This window comes from Pongo pygmaeus, chromosome 6 (assembly GCF_028885625.2).
Source record: "Pongo pygmaeus isolate AG05252 chromosome 6, NHGRI_mPonPyg2-v2.0_pri, whole genome shotgun sequence".
In the NCBI taxonomy this organism is placed as follows: Eukaryota; Metazoa; Chordata; class Mammalia; order Primates; family Hominidae; genus Pongo; species Pongo pygmaeus.
This window is the reverse complement of record NC_072379.2, coordinates 17,737,146-17,756,814: the sequence shown is the minus strand read 5'-3', so window position 1 is coordinate 17,756,814 and position 19,669 is coordinate 17,737,146. Positions and strand designations below refer to the sequence as shown.

General features: G+C 38.7%; 1 protein-coding gene across 14 annotated transcripts in view; it reads right to left on the bottom strand.

The window, feature by feature from the left end:
* AUTS2 (activator of transcription and developmental regulator AUTS2) overlaps positions 1–19,669 on the bottom strand; it is a 1,193,046-nt gene that overhangs the window by 646,263 nt on the left and 527,114 nt on the right. For 13 of the 14 annotated variants that reach the window (XM_054495102.2, XM_054495105.2, XM_054495107.2 and 10 more), the window contains exon 4: positions 9,471–9,506. The exons of the other annotated variant lie outside the window; for it this stretch is intronic. In XM_054495102.2, the coding sequence (XP_054351077.1) occupies positions 9,471–9,506 (36 nt within the window). The remainder of the gene's footprint in view (positions 1–9,470; positions 9,507–19,669) is intronic. 14 annotated transcript variants of the gene reach the window in all.

Genomic DNA, 19,669 nt, shown 5'->3' with positions numbered 1-19,669 from the left:
TCTAAGGCAGTCCAGCTGTACAGATGAGTAGTCCTTTATTGGTCTGGGCAAGATTTTATGAGATGTGATGAACATATGAAATATTAGAGGAGTATTCTAGGAACCACAGCTGTTATGCCTTGCTGCATTTTTAACAGCTCGTTAAAATCAGAGGCCACTACACACAGCAGCACATTTAGACAGGAAACACTGCAATTATCTGGCTTCACCACTCCATTCCAAATCTGTGATTATATTACAGTTTATAAGCCCTAATAGACAGTCATCACCTTTGGCAATGCTTCTACTTGAAAACAGCCACAATCCCTACATCTGGATTTATTACCAGGGAGTTGTCAATGGAGACCGAAATGTTTTTTGTTTATTTTTATTCATCCTGCAAAATAGAGACCAAAGATTTCAGAGCAGAGATTAAATACAGTATAAGGAAGGTCCCTTTGACATGGCTGTTAGCGAAGCTAATTACTGAAGAAAAATCGGAGATCATTCATTAGCCTGCTAAGCAAATTAAGGTTTGTTAACAGTGATTTATAATGCCAATCCTTGTGTTACTGTGCTGGTCCTTTCAAGTGTATGTGTACAGGACCTGACAGTTTATCAACTGTGCTATATCTAAACAGCTTGTCACCAGGGTGCTTTTGTTAAAATGACATTGTATTTTAAATGGATAAACATTTTTACATGAGCAAAACACATTTTAAATGTTTGGCTTCTGAAGTCAAGTACTGGGAGATAAGTGAAGTGTCTCAAACTATCTAAGCCTCCAATAACTCTTGTTTACTGCTAGAGCTGACTATAGGAAAATGTGACACTTGGAGTTAAAATACCACTTTTCCTCTTTAACAAGCCCCAGTTGTGTTTTTTAACCTCTTTTCAAATGATACTCTTGGTGTTTCACCAAGCTATAAGTTTCTTATGCAATGGATTGGGAGACATCTAAATTACAATTTCAGCAAAAATTTTTTTTTAAGTAGTTAAGCAAAGGAATGAGTTCTCTGATATGAAAGATTCTGAGTGATAGTCAATAAAACTCCAGGCTAGTTAAATCTATCAAAATAAGGGTTGTGTGGGTAATCAGAGTAAACCTCCGGAATTGACATTGCCTGTGGGTCATTTTACATAGCCCTTATCAACAAATGCAACACATTTCTGTAATGCGGAAATCTCCAACAAGGATAAGACAACCTTCCTTAAAGCCAATGTCAGAAAAAAAAGATGAAAATGAAGATAAAATTATTTTCAGAATTCCACGGCAATGACCTGTCCATTCCCTCTGGGACTGTCAATGCACTGTGCTATAAAGCCTTTACTGCTTCATCTCTATGATCAATCTACTAGCTATGGAACAGGCTAAGCCAACAGCTTCAATATCTCTATGTACTAGCCCTAAATGAATGATGCAAATATAAAACATTATTCATTATGAATAACTGCATTATTGTTCATAATGAATTTTAAAATACATTACTTTCAAACAAAAGCAGACTCGGTCACTCCATTGAAATCAGGACTCCTTTCCATGTTGACAGTGAAGAACAGTGTTCACTAAGCAGCACTACGGCCTTGCATTCCTGTGGCTCAAAGGACAGCAAAGAAAGGCAGTGAGGCCAGCAACAAGCAATGGCTGCACATGGCAGACATCTAGTTGTAAGGCAGCTGGAATCATAAATTTTGAAATATTAGAAATTAAGGTCCTTTAGCCACTCTCTTGCCTAGTGGCTCATTAAATCTTTGTTCTCCGAAATCATTTTTTCCCTCTAAATCTGAGGGGCCAGAGATGGGGGTTAGGAGGACAGAGAGATATCGGCTGAGGGCTATTTCCCCACATCCATCAGTAGCACCTAAGTTTTCCGCTCATCTCCTTAAAGAGTTTGCAACAGCAATGTCAAAGATTCCTGTAGATAGCAAATGTTTAAAAATACCCAGCCTATTTCCTCATTTAAATGTTGAGAAAATGAAAGGGTTAAAATTATTGGTTGCAATCGGAGACACCAATTGATCTTTTCTCACCTGATTATTTTTTGTCAAATTTCTCAGTTCCCTTGTACCGAATGAGGAACCCGAATAAACATAGTGTGTAGGCAGAAGATAATTTCTACAGGGTGTGCTGGAAAAGTCATCCTATTGTAGAGATTCTACAAATGTTTAAATGTCTCTCACCAGAGTTTAACTTGTACTGTTCGTTTAGTCAAGGTGTCTCTGCTCCTGGCTCACTGATCCTATTCCCTCAATTAAAATGTTAACAGATCAAAAACGTGACCAAAAAAGGGTAAGAATTAGACATGGGAAATACAATTATATTTTCTGTCTAAGGCCCTTGAAATTAGAGAGTTTATCTGTGCCATGTGGAGGAGTCTGTCAGAATGCAACTTAGATTCTGGTTTTGTTACTAGGAGGAAAAAACACAGTTAAGGGTAGTATTTTGAAGGTTACAGTTAAAAAATGTGACAATGTTTCACCATAAGGAAGAGCAACAACTTTCGTTTGCCCAAATGTTTCTGCACAGTACACAGGTAGCTTCAAAGGCATTGGTAATGTCCTAGATTTTAAGTTACACTTAAATACACACTTAAATTTCTAACTACCTATTCTAACTTCCAAACTCACCATTTTCCTACATTCAAATCTCCTCTTCTGGGGACTAATTCCAAGTAAGAGTATTGTAGTCATTGATCCTTTACTTGACGTCCGTCTCTACAAACCATCTCTTCCCCACTCACCCAACTACCTCCCTGGCTTTATCCCACATTCCCTGTAATCAACCAACATTCCCTGACAACCTAAGTCCTGTCTTTCTCCAGAGACATCATACAGTCAATTCAATCCACACTATTATGCAATTTCTCTGTGTTCTTGTCTTTGTTGCTCCCCCTGCCTCAAACTTTGTTCCACCCTTTCTTTCCTGTTGACTATCTAAACATCCATCAAGCTCTACACAATTTAAGCCTGCTACATTTAACTGACCCTCCTTTATACTTCCAAGTGCTCTACTTCTCATAGACCAATCAGTTTGCTTCTCATAGACCAATCAGTTTGCTTTGCTTCAAACTCAGCTACATATCTTTGACTAGAAGGCCATGCTTACACGTTATGCAACTTAAGAACTAAGTGTAGATATTTAAGTCATACTTGTGAGTTAAAATGAATTGAAATCTCCATCTGGAGAGCAGTTTTTCAACTCAACTCTTTATCGCCCTAATAATAACTGGATATCCTTCATGGACTTCTAGATAAAATTTAGATTTTCAAAAATATTTCCATTATAATAGATTTTTGTCAATATATTAATGACCAAAAATTAATTTACCTAGTGTTAATTACTAATAAATACAAAGATTAGGGTCTTTATTTGGGGGGAAGTGTTAAAATACTTAATGTTATTTATCTTAAATATAAGTACTTAACAAGTGATGAATGAACACTTGAATTACAAAATCCTTTCCTAGCATCACAGCAAGTACTGGCAAGTGGGGAAGAAGACTATTTCTTCTGCTTTGGATGGAGCTACCGTCAGCACCAGGTTGATGTATCTGTACTTCTGAAACTAAAACCCCTAAGAAATCTTATAAATAGTGATAGGTTCTCTGGAGAGCTCAAACCCTCTTATTTAAATACAGTGTGTTAACTGTACCTCAGGATAACCAAATACCTGTAGTTAATGTAGATGTTTCTCTTTACAGAATGATGGAACTGCAATATCACCATTTTGCAGCTCCTAACAAACACTGGGTCTAATCAATGGCTGTTAACATTAACAAAAATAAAGAACTAAATATGTGGCTCCTAATTGAAGCACACAACATGATCTATGAGGCATCCTTGCCAAAATCCAAACCTGAATCTGATCCTATCTAGCCACTGCTTAGATCAGCTTATACAAGGTATTATATATAAGACAACCAGAAAATTTTGAAAGAGAAATCTTATAGAGATATGCAAATTCAAAGAATGAAAGGGCATCTGAGACTGGGATTATTTAAAAAAAATGAATTTTCAACCTCATTTATATATTTTTTCTTTTTCTTTTTTTTTTTTTTGAGATCTTGCTCTTGTCACCCAGGCTGGAGTGCAATGGCGCCATCCTGTCTCACTGCAACCTCTGCCTCCCAGGTTCAAGTGATTCTCCTGCCTCAGCCTCCCAAGCAGCTGGGATTACAGGTGCATGCCACCACGCCCAGTTAATTTTGGCATTTTTGGTAGAGAGACAGGGTTTCACCATGTTGGCCAGGCTGGTCTCGAACTCCTGACATCAAGTGATCCACCCGCCTCAGTCTCCCAAAATGCTGGATTATAGGCACGAGCCACCGTGCCCAGCCCTCATTTATAAATTATAGAAATCTTTGTTGAAATTTGTGTAGTAACTTTTCATCTTCCTTGATGGCATCAGTTTTCTTGCAAACCAAGCAAAATTATTAATTTGAACGTTCTAATAAAAGAATTCACCCCCACAAAATAAATGAATACAATGTATCAGAAATATTTAAAAGTGGCTGGGCATGGTGGCATTTATAAAAATTACTATATTTTATAAATGGAAATACCACCACTGAAAATAGAATGCAAAGAGTAGAGTGATGTCTTTTGTTTCCAAAGTCAATATACTAGAGCAATGGGAAAATAATAAAAGCAAGATATTTTCTGGCAGTTATATCAAGATAAATGTTGCAGCCGCAAGCACCACTGGTGAGTATTATCTGGTGAAATGGGAAAATGGTTAAAAAGCAACTATGGTTAAACAAAATACCAAATCAGTTTTAGAAATTATACAGCCAGGCATGGTGGCTCACGCCTGTAATCTTAGCACTTTGGGAGGCCAAGGTGGGTAGATAGCTTGAGCCCAGGAGTTCAACAAGACCAGCCTTGGCAACACGGTAGAGCCCCATCTCTACAAAAAATACAAAAATTAGGCAGGTGTGGTGGCATGCACATTTACTCCCAGATACTGGCGAGGCTGAGGTGGGAGGATCACCTGAGCCCAGAAAGGCTGAGGCTGCAGTGAGCTGTGACTACACCACTGCACTATGGCCTGGGTGACACAGTGAGACCCTGTCAAAAAGAAAAAAGAAGTTATACAAAATAATAGCAAAGGAAAACAGGAGATATTTCAAGGGTTTATAGTCAAAAACTTAGAAAGGGGCAAAGAATATTCCCACTATGACCTTTATAACCCTGGATGGAAAGCTACAGGTCAATATTTTGCACCTACTGCCTGTTACCAGCAATACCTACACAACTTAAGTAATTCAACTGCACAGGAAAACAATAATTATACAAATCCCATTTGAAGATGTATACCACTACACAATTCCCCTTTACTAAATAATGCGGCAGTTTTAATCACTGAGTAGAAATGAGTTGTTTTCCCTGATAACTTTAAAGTATGTCAATTACTAGATGTGACCCAATTGAGGAAGATGAAAATTATTAGTTGAGAATCCTTAAGAGAAATTACTGGAGTTTACAAAAGCAGGATACAAGCTATTTGAGACTGTGGTTCTAAGACAGATTCAAACCTGGAAGAGCGCTGAAAATTATCCAGAGAAGGCAGAACATGTCACTTGGAAAAAAGTAAGGCTGTACTTCCCTTACAGCAGGAATCAAGTTCTGCCTGGCTGGTTAGTTGCCCCAAAAGTAGCTCCCAACTCCACATGGAGTCAAGTGCTATAAAGAATGAGTCCAGATCTTTCCTGTGATGACATACCAGACCACTGGCCAACATGAAATGTTCTCACTGGCATTTTCATTCTACTGATTTCAGTTACTGTGTTCATATATGCTAGGGCATCAATTTTTCTTTTTCTTATCAGAAAGGAGCAAATGTGATACAAGTTCATAAAAGTGGAATATATTGAACAGGTGTTCCTTCCCTCTCAGCCCAATCCTAAAAGCTGCTAAGCAGTCTTTAAAAGCTCCGAGTGCTTCAAATGCTTCTGAGGAAGAAAATACACGAGTAACTTTAACTGACAAATTACAGAGAACAACCATAATATGTGGACAGCTAATAGAACAGTTCATTCCAACATCGTCATGTTCATATAGAATCACAGAGGATGAATACCCTGTTTTATGTTCACATACAGAAAAAATGTATATAACTGATCAAATACAAAATCTGTGCTCCTGAGAAAGCTACAAGAAGAATATAATAAGAATAAAATACTCCTATCCTGCAGGGACAAATGATAAAACCTAGTTTGCACAACATTGCACAGCCACCTGATGAGACCAACTTTGCTCCATCACACACGATTGTGTGAATAACAGAAGGCAGTACTTATTATTTGGTAGTATAGAGTGATATTCTGCGTTCATTAAATATCTTATCTCATTTAATATTTGCAACACTAATAGGTAGGTATTGATAAGGAAATAGACTCAGAGACATAAAATAACCGGACCAAGGTCATACAAGTAGTCTTAAAAGATCATTCTGCCTCTAAGTTCTTAATTATACACTATGCATAATGAAACCTCAAATACATGTTTAAGGAGAAAATACAGCCTAAAATGTTTAAATTGAAAAGAAAATGTGTTCACTGCATTGACGTTTAAAAAAAAAAAAGAAAATCCTACACACACTCTAACAAGTTTTAGTACTCTTGCCAAAAAAGAAAAAAAAAAAGCAAATTGATTCCAACTAGTCTATACTTTCATTTATATTTAGAATATGAGCTGGGCATGAGTATGTAATGAATATATATGTGTGTCTCTCTGTGTGTATAACACCCACATTATTCAAAAGCTCCCAAAAATGTAGAAAGTTTGTTCCAATCCTTCTCTATTTTGTCTACTTTAAGAATTCTTTGCAATATGCTTATGTAAATACTGATTTTAGCTGCTGTTCTCATTTCTCAAATCTTCTGCTTCTAAACGGATTGGAAAAGTGACAGACCTAAGCAGACATCTTTGGAACACAAAACCAAGGAGATATAAACAAATACAACCAGATCAAAAACAAAGGCTTCTCCTTTAAACCCTTTAACGTATCACTACAGATAAAAGAACTGAAAGTAAAATATACCGGTTTTGGCTAAGGGTGTGTATGTGTGTGTGTGCATGCACACACACCTGCACATGTACATACTCAGGTGTCTATTTTATTAACATACACAATGAACAGCATCTTACCTCTGTTGACAAAAGCTCTAGAGTATAAAATAGAAACAAAGGAAGACTGTGAAGTTGGGGCTTGGGGAAGTGTTCAAGAAAACGGTTCTAGATTGTTAAAAGTGCCTTCAGCTTTCTTATACCAGAAGTCGTGTTATGGTTCAATTGCGCTAATAGCTCATGGACTCTGGACTCTGCAGGTGATTTCCCTCCATCCACATTTCAAAGACATGCTGAAGAGGAGTAAGGATAGACTTGAAAAATCACCATTTCACTTACCTGAAGCTGAGCCTTCTTTACAGACATAAGTAAAAAGCTATTATGACAGCACTAATGACAAAGCACAGTGTAAATAATATGTTGGCAAAGAACTAATGTAAGTTGTGCCCATATCATTTCCACTTAAAAGTATGAAACTCACCAGTGTGTAAGTTAGTATCTGAAATTATTACATGTGATACTATTGGAAAGAAAGTTGAAATAGAAGATACTTTTCATGAGGACTTGGCAACAATATCAATGGATTTTGCACTCTGATAACCTAACAATCACATTATTGGAAACACATCCTAGCAGGGCATTTTTGTCACAGTTGAAAGCTGAATATACATCTGGTATGTATCTTCTCCATGTAAGCTAATAATACCACAGACTTTTATGTAAGCAAAGTAAGTCTACCAGCAATTTTACCAAAATAAGAGAAAACTTTTATACTCATCCAATGTGCTGTAAAAGCCATTTTATTAATAGATATGTAATTAAAGACTCTTTAAATCATAAGAATATATTATTAGAGAATAAAAATAACCATTCTTGGAACTAGAGAGAAAAATAACTGCAAAAAGAATAATGAAAATCTCAATGTTTCTATAAATGACTTTCTTCTTTCAGGGTGATCCTACTGACAATAAAAAAAAAATACTAGAATGTTCAGTACAGAAGTGATCAAGGACTAAGGTAGTGGCTTTGGCCTTCTTTCTGCTGAAGAAAGCAAAGAGGGAGGCTTTAGCTTTTGGATGGAGAATAGATATCGCAGTCTCCAGATTTTACTTCCAGCATCTCAACCTACATCCAGCCTGTTGTGAAGAGATGCCAGATGGGGCTACGTCTGTTATTTCGACTGCTGAAGCAGGATACTGAATGTATCCTGCTTGTTTCTGTTAGCATGAATATTCAGCCACAATAAGTAGGAGCAAGGGTAAGTGTGCTAACTGTATTAAGCAGGTCCAAATCATCCTTATACTTTTTCTCCTATTATAGATTAAGACCAAAAAAAAGTCAACATCTAGAAAATGCCACTTTTGCTAAGCTTGGAAAGTATTCATTTATTAATGAAATGATGCTGGTTTCCATACATTTAATGTAAATGTATCGAGAGAAATACGTGGGCAGAAGAAAATCAGAGTAATTAGCATTGGAGAGAAAAGTTAAAAGCAACTAAAGTGAATTAGTAAATATTTTCCACTTTATTTGATTTTCATGATTTCACTATTTTCTCAGAAAATACTGAGGCATGACTGTATCAGTGTTCATCACTCAGAACACCAATTAGGTTCCTTTAAGGATCACAACAGACTTCTACATTGACATGTTATCCTATTGTACAAATAATGCTTATTTGTCAGTCTTTTTCATTTGTATCTTGAAAAGGATCACTAAATCCAGAAAGGAGAATTTCACTATAAATAAATATAATGAAGTGACAACTGCTGTTTGAGAATGAATTTTAGATTCATGATTATCACAATATTGTGATAATCCCTGAAGGGTCACCCCAGTGCCATCTTTCCCATAGGACAGAGAATAAGGTTCAGCAATAAACTTTGCATTTTAGCAAAAATAAGTATATTATTTTAATTATTGCTGAAAGAAAAACCTAAAGGCAAGCTACCCAGACTGTGAGGGAAAACATTCATTAAAAAATATCATCTCCATTCCCCGTCCTCCCCACCAAAAAAAGGCAACTCATTGTATACGAAGAGATGTTCTTCAAGAAATAAGTTATCTCAATGCATAATCTGAATTCCATCCCCCACATGACACTTCTTACTAAAAAAGGAATTGTGGAGAAATGGCACGAGCTAATCAGGGTTCCCTGTATCTCCTTACATGGCCAGGTAAGGAGCTAACGTCCTGGGTGTTAGGAACCAGGTATATACCTCGGACTTACTTAAGATCCCTAGGGCCCAGCAGGCTATGTCTTCTAAAAATAAAACAATTCCTAATAAAGAATGGAAATCAGTCTGCTCTTTAGGACTGAGAGAGAAATTCTCAGATTTTTTTTCATATCCCAATGAGCATTCATTATAGAAGGAAATCAATGCCAGTGCAAGGCACATATGTGGAAGTTGAGATAGACTTACGAAGTAGCCTGTTCCCAAGCTGGAAGGAGCTGAACTCTGCAATAAAGCATAAAGACAAAAGTGGAAAATCAGCAATGGTTTTTAACACGTTCCAATCCACACAGCTCATTACCAGCCCTTTGCAGGCTTTTCATCACTACATCACATCACCAGTGTATGCTGCCCCTTGTCATCTGCTACTGATACAAACACCGTGTTGCTTAATTTTCCCCTTTACATCTCTCAACAACTCAGAGATGCTAACGTGCTATTTACTGAATTCCAAGCTTCTGCGGTGGATGTAATTGCCAATTTATTTGACAGGCAGCTGGGTAATGAATTAATGATGGCATTTCGCCCTGCACTGAGACTAAACAGACACACATCAGCTTGCCTCCCTGACTTGCTGACATTCAATGCCCTGGTCTCAAGCTACTCAGTTTTGTGGCCGCAAAGGGGCAGGCAAGAGGAAAAAGCCCAGACTGACTTGAAAATAAAAAGCCCAGTGGGTTTGGATGACTTTTCCAGTGTATGACCTACTTGCCAGTTTATTCCCTAAAGGCACCAGTTAGTACACACACAGTGCTTTTCAAAAATGAGACATTTTGTAAACGTAATTAGTAGACTAAAACACAAAGAATGTGTGGGCCAAGAGGAGCAGTGAAAAGCACCATTTTTCTGAAGGGTTTAAGTCACAAGAATTACCAGTTTAGGCTGTCATAGTTCTGACACACAGGGAACTTAAAAATGTTAATTCTGAAAGGAATGCAGGGCATCACTTGTCTGGGAAAAGAAACCAAAAAAAAAAAAATGTATTTTAAACTTGCCTGAGATTCTGATTTTTGTTTCTTTTTTTCTCCTAAAACCTCTCTTTATAAATTATTTAATTTTTAGCATCCCCTTCCTCTTCGTGATTAAGCTTGAAATGAAGACAAAGCAAATGCTGAACAGGTCTTCAGGTCTCAGCTAAGCATCCCTGCACCAGCCAGGCTTCTTCCCTGATGAGCTTGGGTTGGGTATTATACTTTCCCAGGAGCAAAATGACCTCTGCCCTGATGCAACAGTTACTCTGTTCACTGCTAGCTCTTCTGCCTACATGTTCTGCCCCCTACTCTGGAAACTTCAGACAGCAGTAACCAGCTGGCTTTTTCATCATTGCTTCTTAGAGCTTCACACAATGACTTGCACACAGGATGCATTTAATAAGGACTTACTGAATGAATGTATAAACAAATGAATGGATGGATTATGTATAAGAAAAATGGCTCAGGAGAATTTGACATCTATAAAAATACAGCAGACGTGATTCTTCTTGATGCTAAGCTCTTTGAGGAGGAAATATGGTACTGTAACTATACATCAAACAAGAACAGTATGCTTCAGGGCATTCCTAACTGCAGCTCCCAAAGCAAAACTTTCTTCATCTCAGCATTTCACACAAGCTCAGGGGAATGAAGCACCATAGATGTGTGATCCTGCTCACTGGACTCAGTTTTTTAAAACCCTGCTGCATTCTTAATCCCATAAATGGTATGGAGGGAGATCCACAGTAGTCATGGAGACAACTTCCCATACCAGTAACTAGCCATATGACAGCATCACCTGTTTCCAGCACCCATAGCCTTCCATGCAGCAGCAGAAGAAAGCAAAAGCCAAGTTAGGTCTCCACCAGCTTGAAGTCATGCCCCTGGGAAGTAAACTCATTTTAGGATGAATCACTCAGAGAGACCATGGGATTTGTTTATTTCATTTCTTTCCCTTTCTGCAAATGTATTTTATCCCAGAAAGAGAAGTACTCCCACTAAACCCACTTCCCTACCCCCACATACATATCATCTTATTGTATACCAAAGAAAATTACATCCTTCAGGTCTCGGAAAGCTCTGTTATGCTCATTTTGCATATATATTGTACATTACTCAGGGAGCTGGGTGGAGAAGAGGGCTTTGTTGTGCATATTTGTTCTGGCTATTGTTTATGCAGGTCTGACTGAAAGAAGGAACAGTGGGTATCATTTCAATTTCTGATGTCAACATCAAATTACTTATTTAATTTCATGCCTGGCGAAGCATTGTATAGCTACACGCAGAATCATTTCACTTCATTTGTTATGCTGTGTTTTCGTGGCGATTGGCTTGCCTTCCAACTGACAGCTTTAATTACGACATGAATTTGATTGCACTGCCGAGGAATTAACATAATGCAACAAAGCATTTAAGCACCCTGCCTTATAACTCCCCTCCCCCAGACACGGGCACACACAAACACAGACACAGGAGGGACCACAGACACAAGATCCTCATATACATTAAAGGTCCACTGGAATTTGTTTCAGCATTTGCTAGAAAGCATACAGAGTCTCATATCAGGAGCCATTCACATGTGCCAACCCACTGTACTCTTCTTTTTTTTTTTTTTGTTTTTTTTTTTTAAGGGAAAAGATGCATGGTATTCAGTTTTGATCTCAGGATTGGCAGAAAACACATGTGTAGAAAAACCCTCTTCTGATTGACTTTGCCAAATGTCCATGGCATTGACATTTCCTCCCCTCTTACACTCTTTCCACCACATTTTTCTTGGCTACTTGCCAACTCCCTTCAGTCGTAGCTGGAGAATTTCAACAGGAGTGACATCTATTAAATAAAGAGATTTCTGCTTGTCTAGTCCTACAACCCCAAGATTCTGACTACGGCCTTGTATTCAGTGAGATATTACACCTGGTCACCAACAGGACCCCACCATTAAACTATAGGTAACAGAAGTTACCAGCCACAGGGAAGTCAGAGTTTGGCTGAGGCTCACAACACGTATCATATATCCCTGAGATCTTGCATCCAAAAGGCCCAGTGAAGAGTCTCTGTCATGTATTTATAATCTAAAGTCTATATCTAAATATAGCTGCAAATATTTGGTAGCTTCAATAATTTTCCAAGAGAGAAATTATGTGAACGCAGGCAACAACAGATCATGCTAAAAATAAAAAAAAGGAATGTTTAGAAACAGCGGTAATGTTGTTTGAAATGTGCTGTAAGTTACAGACAGATGTATATTTAGGGATTGGTACTGCTTTCTCATTTTAGAAGACACAGTCACCAAAGAAGAGACAGTCACCAAAAGGTAAAGAACCACAAAAGTAGACAGGTGATAATACCCTAACTATTGAACAATTTGACAAGACTCTTCTTTAATGATCAAGATCATGACTCACTGCAACCTCAAGCTCCTGGGCTCAAGTGATCCTCCTGCCTCAGCCTCCTGAGTAGCTGGGACTACAGGCGTGCAATACTATGCCCAGCTATTTTTTTTTTTCCTAGAGATAGCATCTCACTATGTTGCCCAGGCTGGTCTCAAACTCCTGGCCTCAAGTGATCCTCTTGTGTCGGCTTCCCAAGTGTTGGGATTACAGGCATGAGGCACCATGCCAAGCCTCCCCTGTAAATTTCCAATAAGAAGGGAGGGCTTCCATTTTTCTTGCTTGGAGACTTCAAGCAAAGTCTGTCCAAACTATATAGCAAAAGAGGCCACAGAATACTGAAAAGGCTGTGAGTCAAACTGAGACTTGAAAATTAAGAGGTTTTTTTAAAGAAAGAAACAGAAGTTTCCTTGGTTTCAAAAGCACGTGAAATAATATCCATTCACGTTTAGGCAAATACTTCTGCTGAAAAGGGCTTCATTCTTATTTCTTCAAGTGGTAGAGTTGCCATTTCATTCATATTTTCAATGCAGTAGGTAGAAATGAGAACTATTAAGAGGCTGAGAAAATAAGAATAGGAGAACATTTTAGCAGTTTGCATGAGAAGACAGAGATATGAGGAAATGCTAGCCAGCTGGCTATCTGATATGCAATTTCCAGGCTCATTATAAGCCATCTCCTGTTTAACATGGTCTTTTCATTCTGCTGGATTTTTTTTTCATATTTGACCACTGCTCCAGCAATCTCTGCAAACTACCCACCTCCATCTCATTATATTGTAAAGGAGAGCTTCCTTAGAAACACTCTCTTTGTCTCAATCTTCATGCTACCATGGGCTGCAGGAACATAATGGGATGCACAGTTGAAAGACATTTTCCAGGAGGGAGAATGTTGCTGCTGACATTCAAGTCGGCAAGTAGATATTCATTAAACGCTTGTTCTCCTCTTCTCACTTCCCCCCACTTGCCTTTCCTTCCATCTCTTCACTAAGCTATCATCGAAGCTACTCATTAAACTCATGAAGTTAACATTTCTGTTTTAACAGCATACCTACAATAAGGGATTTCAAAATTGATTATTCATCTAAAATAGATGTGCTCCATTCATTATAAATCCACACAGAGAGGCCATGGCTACTGTTACATCTCCCTGAGTACAGTCAGGACACATGTGTACTCCACCCCTACGTGACAATGTATGTTCTGACCCTAGGGCTAATTTAAATTGAATATTTTTAAATTCTTCCAAATCGCTAATTGTGTTCAACATCCCTGGCTACCCACCTTCATGTTATGCTTTTCTCTCTTGGGAGTAAAAATGAGAAGGACCATGCCAGGAATCACATGAACAAGTAAATTTCTTGCAAAGGTCACAAGACAAGCTCATTCACAGATCTTCCAGTAGTGTTTTAAAAACCTGAAATCTTAATCCAAAGAAACGTACCTTGAAGATTACTAATAGCCGACCACACACACACACACACACACACACACACGATATATATATTTGAATGAGAAATAAGCATATAGTGTTGGAAGAAATCAAGTAAAAATGGAGCAACAACTTGATAAAAGCATCAGGTGTGAAAAATGCTATGTCACTTCCAACATCAATTATTCAACCTTCTGTTATGCCTACGTCAGGTTGTCACCAACTCTCATCTCAGCATTCTGGCTTCTACCTCTGATTTCATTCTTGCTCTCATCTTCATGGACAGTTCCTCATATCAAAGGCAAAATAAACATTTTTAAGTTAAGAACTACAACTCCAATCCTTTTAACATAGTCCAGTGGCTTTTAAGATAATAACCTGCCATGGATTAAGCAATGTCCCCCTGTTTATGTCTACCAGGAACCCCAGAGTGTGATTGTGGTGGTCAATTTTATGTTGCAACTTCACTGGGCCATGGGGTGCCCAGATATTTGGTCAAACATGATTCTGGGTGTTTCTGTGATGATGTTTTTAGATGAGTTGAACATTTAAATTGATATGCTGAGTAAACTGGATTGTCCTCCCTAAAATGGGTGAGCCTTATCCAATCAGTTGAAGGTCTGAAAAGAACAAAAGGCTGACTCCCAGATAAGAGAGAATTCCTCTTGCCTGGCTTTGACCTGGGACATCAATTCTTTATTGTGCTTTCAGACACAATAAAAACATCAGCTCTTCACGAGTTTCAAACCTGCCAGCCTTGAGAGTAGAGTTATACTATAGGTTCTCTTGGGTCTCTGGCTTGCTGATTATAGATCTTGGGACTTGTCAGCCTCCAAAACTGAGCCAATTTCTCATAATAAATCATTTTCTACTGGTTCTGTTATCTTCTGCTGTGGTTCTGCTTCTGTGGAGAAGTCTAATACAATGACATAATTTGGATATAGGATCTTTTTAGATGTACCTAATTAAGGTCATACAGATTTAGGATGGGCTATAAATCCAATGGCTGCTGTAGAAACCATGTGAAAACTAAAGAAGAGACTGGAATGATGCATCTATAAGCCAAGAACACCAAGGATCACTAGGAGGCACCAGAGGCCAGGAGAAAAAAAAGGATTCTTCCCTAGAGCCCGCAGAGGTACATAGCCCTATAGACACACTGATGTTAAATTTCTAGCCTCCAGAACTGCAAGATAATAGATTTCTGTTGTTTCCAGCCATACAGTTTGTGGTCACTCATTAAAGCAGCCCAGGAAATTAATACAACACCCAGCCTCCTTAGCATGGGCTAGAAGTTATGTGTTCAGCCACTGTGCTACTTCACTCTACTCTAGCCACACAAGCCATTTTTCTTTCCCTCAAACACAACACGCTTCTGAATCATGGCCTCTAAGCTTGTTGTTCCTGTTGCCCAGAATGTTCTTCTCATAGATCTTCACTGTCTACCTTCTTTTCTTTATTTAGGCCTCAGTTTTAATGTCACCTACACAGAAAGGCCTTATCTAATCACACTAGTTAAAGTAGCAACAAACTCCCGCCCTTCATATTGTTTATGTCAGAAAACATTGTATTAGAAAGAATTGTAGCTATTTCTTCATAGATTTGTCTCTCCCACTAGAATGGAAACTTCATGAGGGCAGAGGCTTCATCTTGTTCTCCACTCAACCTCAAATGCCCAGACTATACCTGATGAATAAAAGAAATTTGATTGACATTTCTTGGCAACTGAAATACTGATATATCCAGGAGAATTCATAAATATATGGGACAGGAATGGAAAAAGGCATAAGCAAACTGTTAAGGGAAAGGAAAATGTGGCACAGATTCTTTTAAAAAGAGAGGAATAAAATACCAAGAATCCTTGTCAGGTCGAGATTAGATTTCCTAATCTAATTATAACAATGTGGGAAGCTCATTCATGGTAGTGGCTCAAGTCTGTTTCCTCCTTAACAGTAGCTGGTCAAACAACCTGGCATGGAATAAAACCTCAATAAAGATTTCAAGAGAGGGAGGGAGGGAGGGAAGGAAGGGAGGAAGAAAGAAAGAATAGGACAGATGCTGGCATGGGTGGATGAACAGTGGCACTGTGGGATAGACAAATCAATAAAAACCCAAAGACCAGGGGAGATTTGAAGTAGGAGAAGGGGTATCTCAAAAAGAAGCAGAAAAAATGTCTCAACTGTAAATAGCTACCAGAATAATAAGATTAGACAACTGTGTAGCATTAGATTCATAAGAATTTGATCCCTTTTCATTATTTTCTGAGATGTTTCAATTCCTTGAAAGATCTGAGCCCTTGAAAGGTGTTAAATATTTTTCTGTCTTCTCATAACTAACAACCCAACCCAAAATTCTTTCAGAGAGAAAGGTGAAAAGAGTCATATTCATATAGTCATTAAATAAAGCTTTAAAGAAGTTTATTTCCACAGTGTGTTAGGAAGTGTTTGGTAGAAGTGAGGTTGAGGCTGACATAAGGAAAAGAAAAACAAACAAAGAACAAAGAACAGAAATAAAATAGGCCAAGCATGGAGGCTCATGTGTATAATCCCAGAGCTTTGGAAGGAGGCTGAGGAGGGTGGATTACCTGAGGCCAGGAGCTCGAGACCAGCCTGGCCAACATGGCGAAACCCCATTTCTACTAAAAATACAAAAATTAGCCAAGCATGGTGGCACATGCGTATAGTCCCAGCTACTCGGGAGGCTGGGGCACAAGAAAAGTTTGAACCCAGGAGGTCAAGGTTGCAGTGAGCTGAGATCATGCCACTGCAATTCATTTTAAATAAATAAAAAGAATAAGCAAAGGTAGGAAATCTGAAAGTGCGAACAAGGCCAGGCACGGTGTCTTATGCCTGTAATCCAGCACTTTGGAAGTCCGAGGAGGGTGGATTGCCTGAGGTCAGGAGTTCGAGAGCAGCCTGGCCAACATGGTAAAACCCCATCTCTACTAAAAATTCAAAAATTAGCCAGGTGTGGTGGTGTATGCCTGTAATCCCAGCTACTTGGGAGGCTGAGGCAGGAGAATTGCTTGAACCCAGGAGGTGGAGGTTGCAGTGAGCCGAGATCGCACCATTGCACTCCACTCCATTCCACTCCAGCCTGGGCAACAGAGCAAGACTCCGTCTCAGCAGGGAAGAAAGGTCACATTCTTTGCCTAAGGTCACACACAATAACTAGAAGAACTTCTATTAAATCTTGGCCTGTTTTTAATAAATGCCCATTAACATTTCATAATTTGAGGCTTGTTTATTAAAAGTTTTTAAGTAAGTTTTGCTCCTAACTTTTGACAAACTTCCTCAATTACAAAATTCTGTTTAAGTTGGAAGCAATATTTTCCCCGTGAATAACTCATCGTAAACATTTATTAAATATATATTCAATTATTCCCCTTAACTCTTCCCTAGTGACTAATCTAAACAAGTTACTATGTCTCCTTGATGTGGACAATCTGAAAGTCCTTGTGGCCAATTATTCCCTCCCGGCAACATGGTCTGGGAATATATAATTTAGAAAAGAAAAGCATATTTTGGTTTTTCTTCTTTTTTTTAAGACAGAGTCTCACTCTGTCACCCAGGCTGGAGTGCAGTGGCACAATCTCTGCTCACTGCAACCTCTACCTCCCAAGTTCAAGCAATTCTCCTGCCTCAGCCTCCCAAGTATCTGTGCTCCACCACGTCCAGCTAATTTATTTGTAGTTTTAGTAGAGACGGGGTTTCACCATGTCGGTCAGGCTGATCTTGAACTCCTGACCTCAAGTGATCTACCTGCCTCAGCCTCCAAAAGTGCTGGGATTGCAGGAGTGAGCCACCATGCCTGGCCTCATATTTGGTGTTTTTAAGCTTTACGCATGAGTCAAATTATCCAGCTACACTGGAATTCTTTATTCTTATTCTTTAGGCCTAACCAATTCAAAAAAACAAAGCTAGAATAATATAGTATTTTGATTAGCCTCACTTGAGAGTAAGTCTCAACTGCCAAAGCTCCTAAAAATATCACTAAAATGGGTGAAAGGCTGACAGAAATTTTCATCTTAGCTGAAAAACGAGTCGGGGCATGATGGACTAATAGGGACTGAATGTATTCTCCCACCTCAAGTAACTAAAAAACTGGACAAAAGGTATGAAACAGGAGTTTTTAGAAATTGGGTAAGATAGAGTAAAGGACAATAATATTTGAGAGAAGAGAAAAAAGTAGGGTGACCCTTAAAATTTTCCCACCTTACTGCCTGCAGAGTTTTCATGCCACAGCATTGCGGGGTAGGAGGTGACCCAGGTGGAATCCCTCAGTCTTGAAGACAGAGTTGAGAATAAGGGGAGGCAAAGACAGCTGGAACTCCAAGGCAGAGGATAAGGAGGAGACAGCACCACAGAAAGCGAGAATCATGAAAGCTGCAGAAGATTCCCCTCTAGTTTCCACCTGATGACTAATCAGCACATCTGTGAGAGAAAAATACCCAAGGCAAGGAAAACAACCACTGGAAAGGAGGAGGAAGAACTTACAAAGCTCACACAAGGCAGGGAATAGTTTGTTTTCCCACAATCTACAGTGGAAAAACCTTGTAAGATGTTAGGCATTAGGCAAAGTACTCAGTCAGAATGGGGAAAAATTATCTTTAGACTAAAGGTTGTTCTGGTCTTGTCCAAGAAAGTACAAAAGCAAACATTAAAAACACAAACACACACACACACATCTCCAAATAACAAAATTGTATCCCGAAATGAGTAATGTTTATAGAAACCAGAAATACCCAGCACCCAATAAGGAAAATTTTATAATGTCTGGCATTAAATAAAAAATTGCCAGGCATACAAAGAAGCATGAAAATATGACCCATAGTCAGGAGAAAAAACAACCAATAGAAACAGGCCCAGAAATGGCACGGGTGACAAAATTAGTACACAAGGACAGTAAAAGCTGTAATAACTATTTTCCATATGTTCAATGAAGTGAAAGAAGAATAAGCATAATAAGAACTAATATGGGATTTTTAAAGAAAAAACAAAAACAAAAACCAGTAGTCATCTTTGACTCTACCTTCTCACTCTCTGATAGGCATTAAAGAAGACTGAAGCTGGGCTGGGTGCGGTGGCTCACGGCTGCAATCCCAGCACTTTGGGAGGCCAAGGCAGGCAGATCACGAGGTCAGGAGTTTGAGACCATCCTGGCCAACATGGTAAAACACCGTCTCTACTAAAAATACGAAAATTAGCTGGGCGTGGTGGCACATGCTTGTAATCCCAGCTACTCAGGGGACTGAGGCAGAAGAATCACTTGAACCAGGGAGTCGGAGGTTGCAGTGAGCCAAGATCATGCCACTGCATTCCAGCCTGGTGACAGAGAAAGACACCATCTCAGAAAAATAAATAAATAAAAAAAAGATTGAAGCTGGACCCCTTCCTTACACCATATACAAAAACCAACTCAAGATGGATTAAAGACAAGTGTAAAACCCAGAACTATAAAAACCCTGGAAGACAACCTAGGCAGTACAATGCTGCACATAGGAAAGGGCAAAGATTTCATGAGAAAGTCATCAAAAGCAATCACGACAAAAGGAAAAATGGGCAACTGGGAGCTAATTAAACTTAAGAGCTTCTGC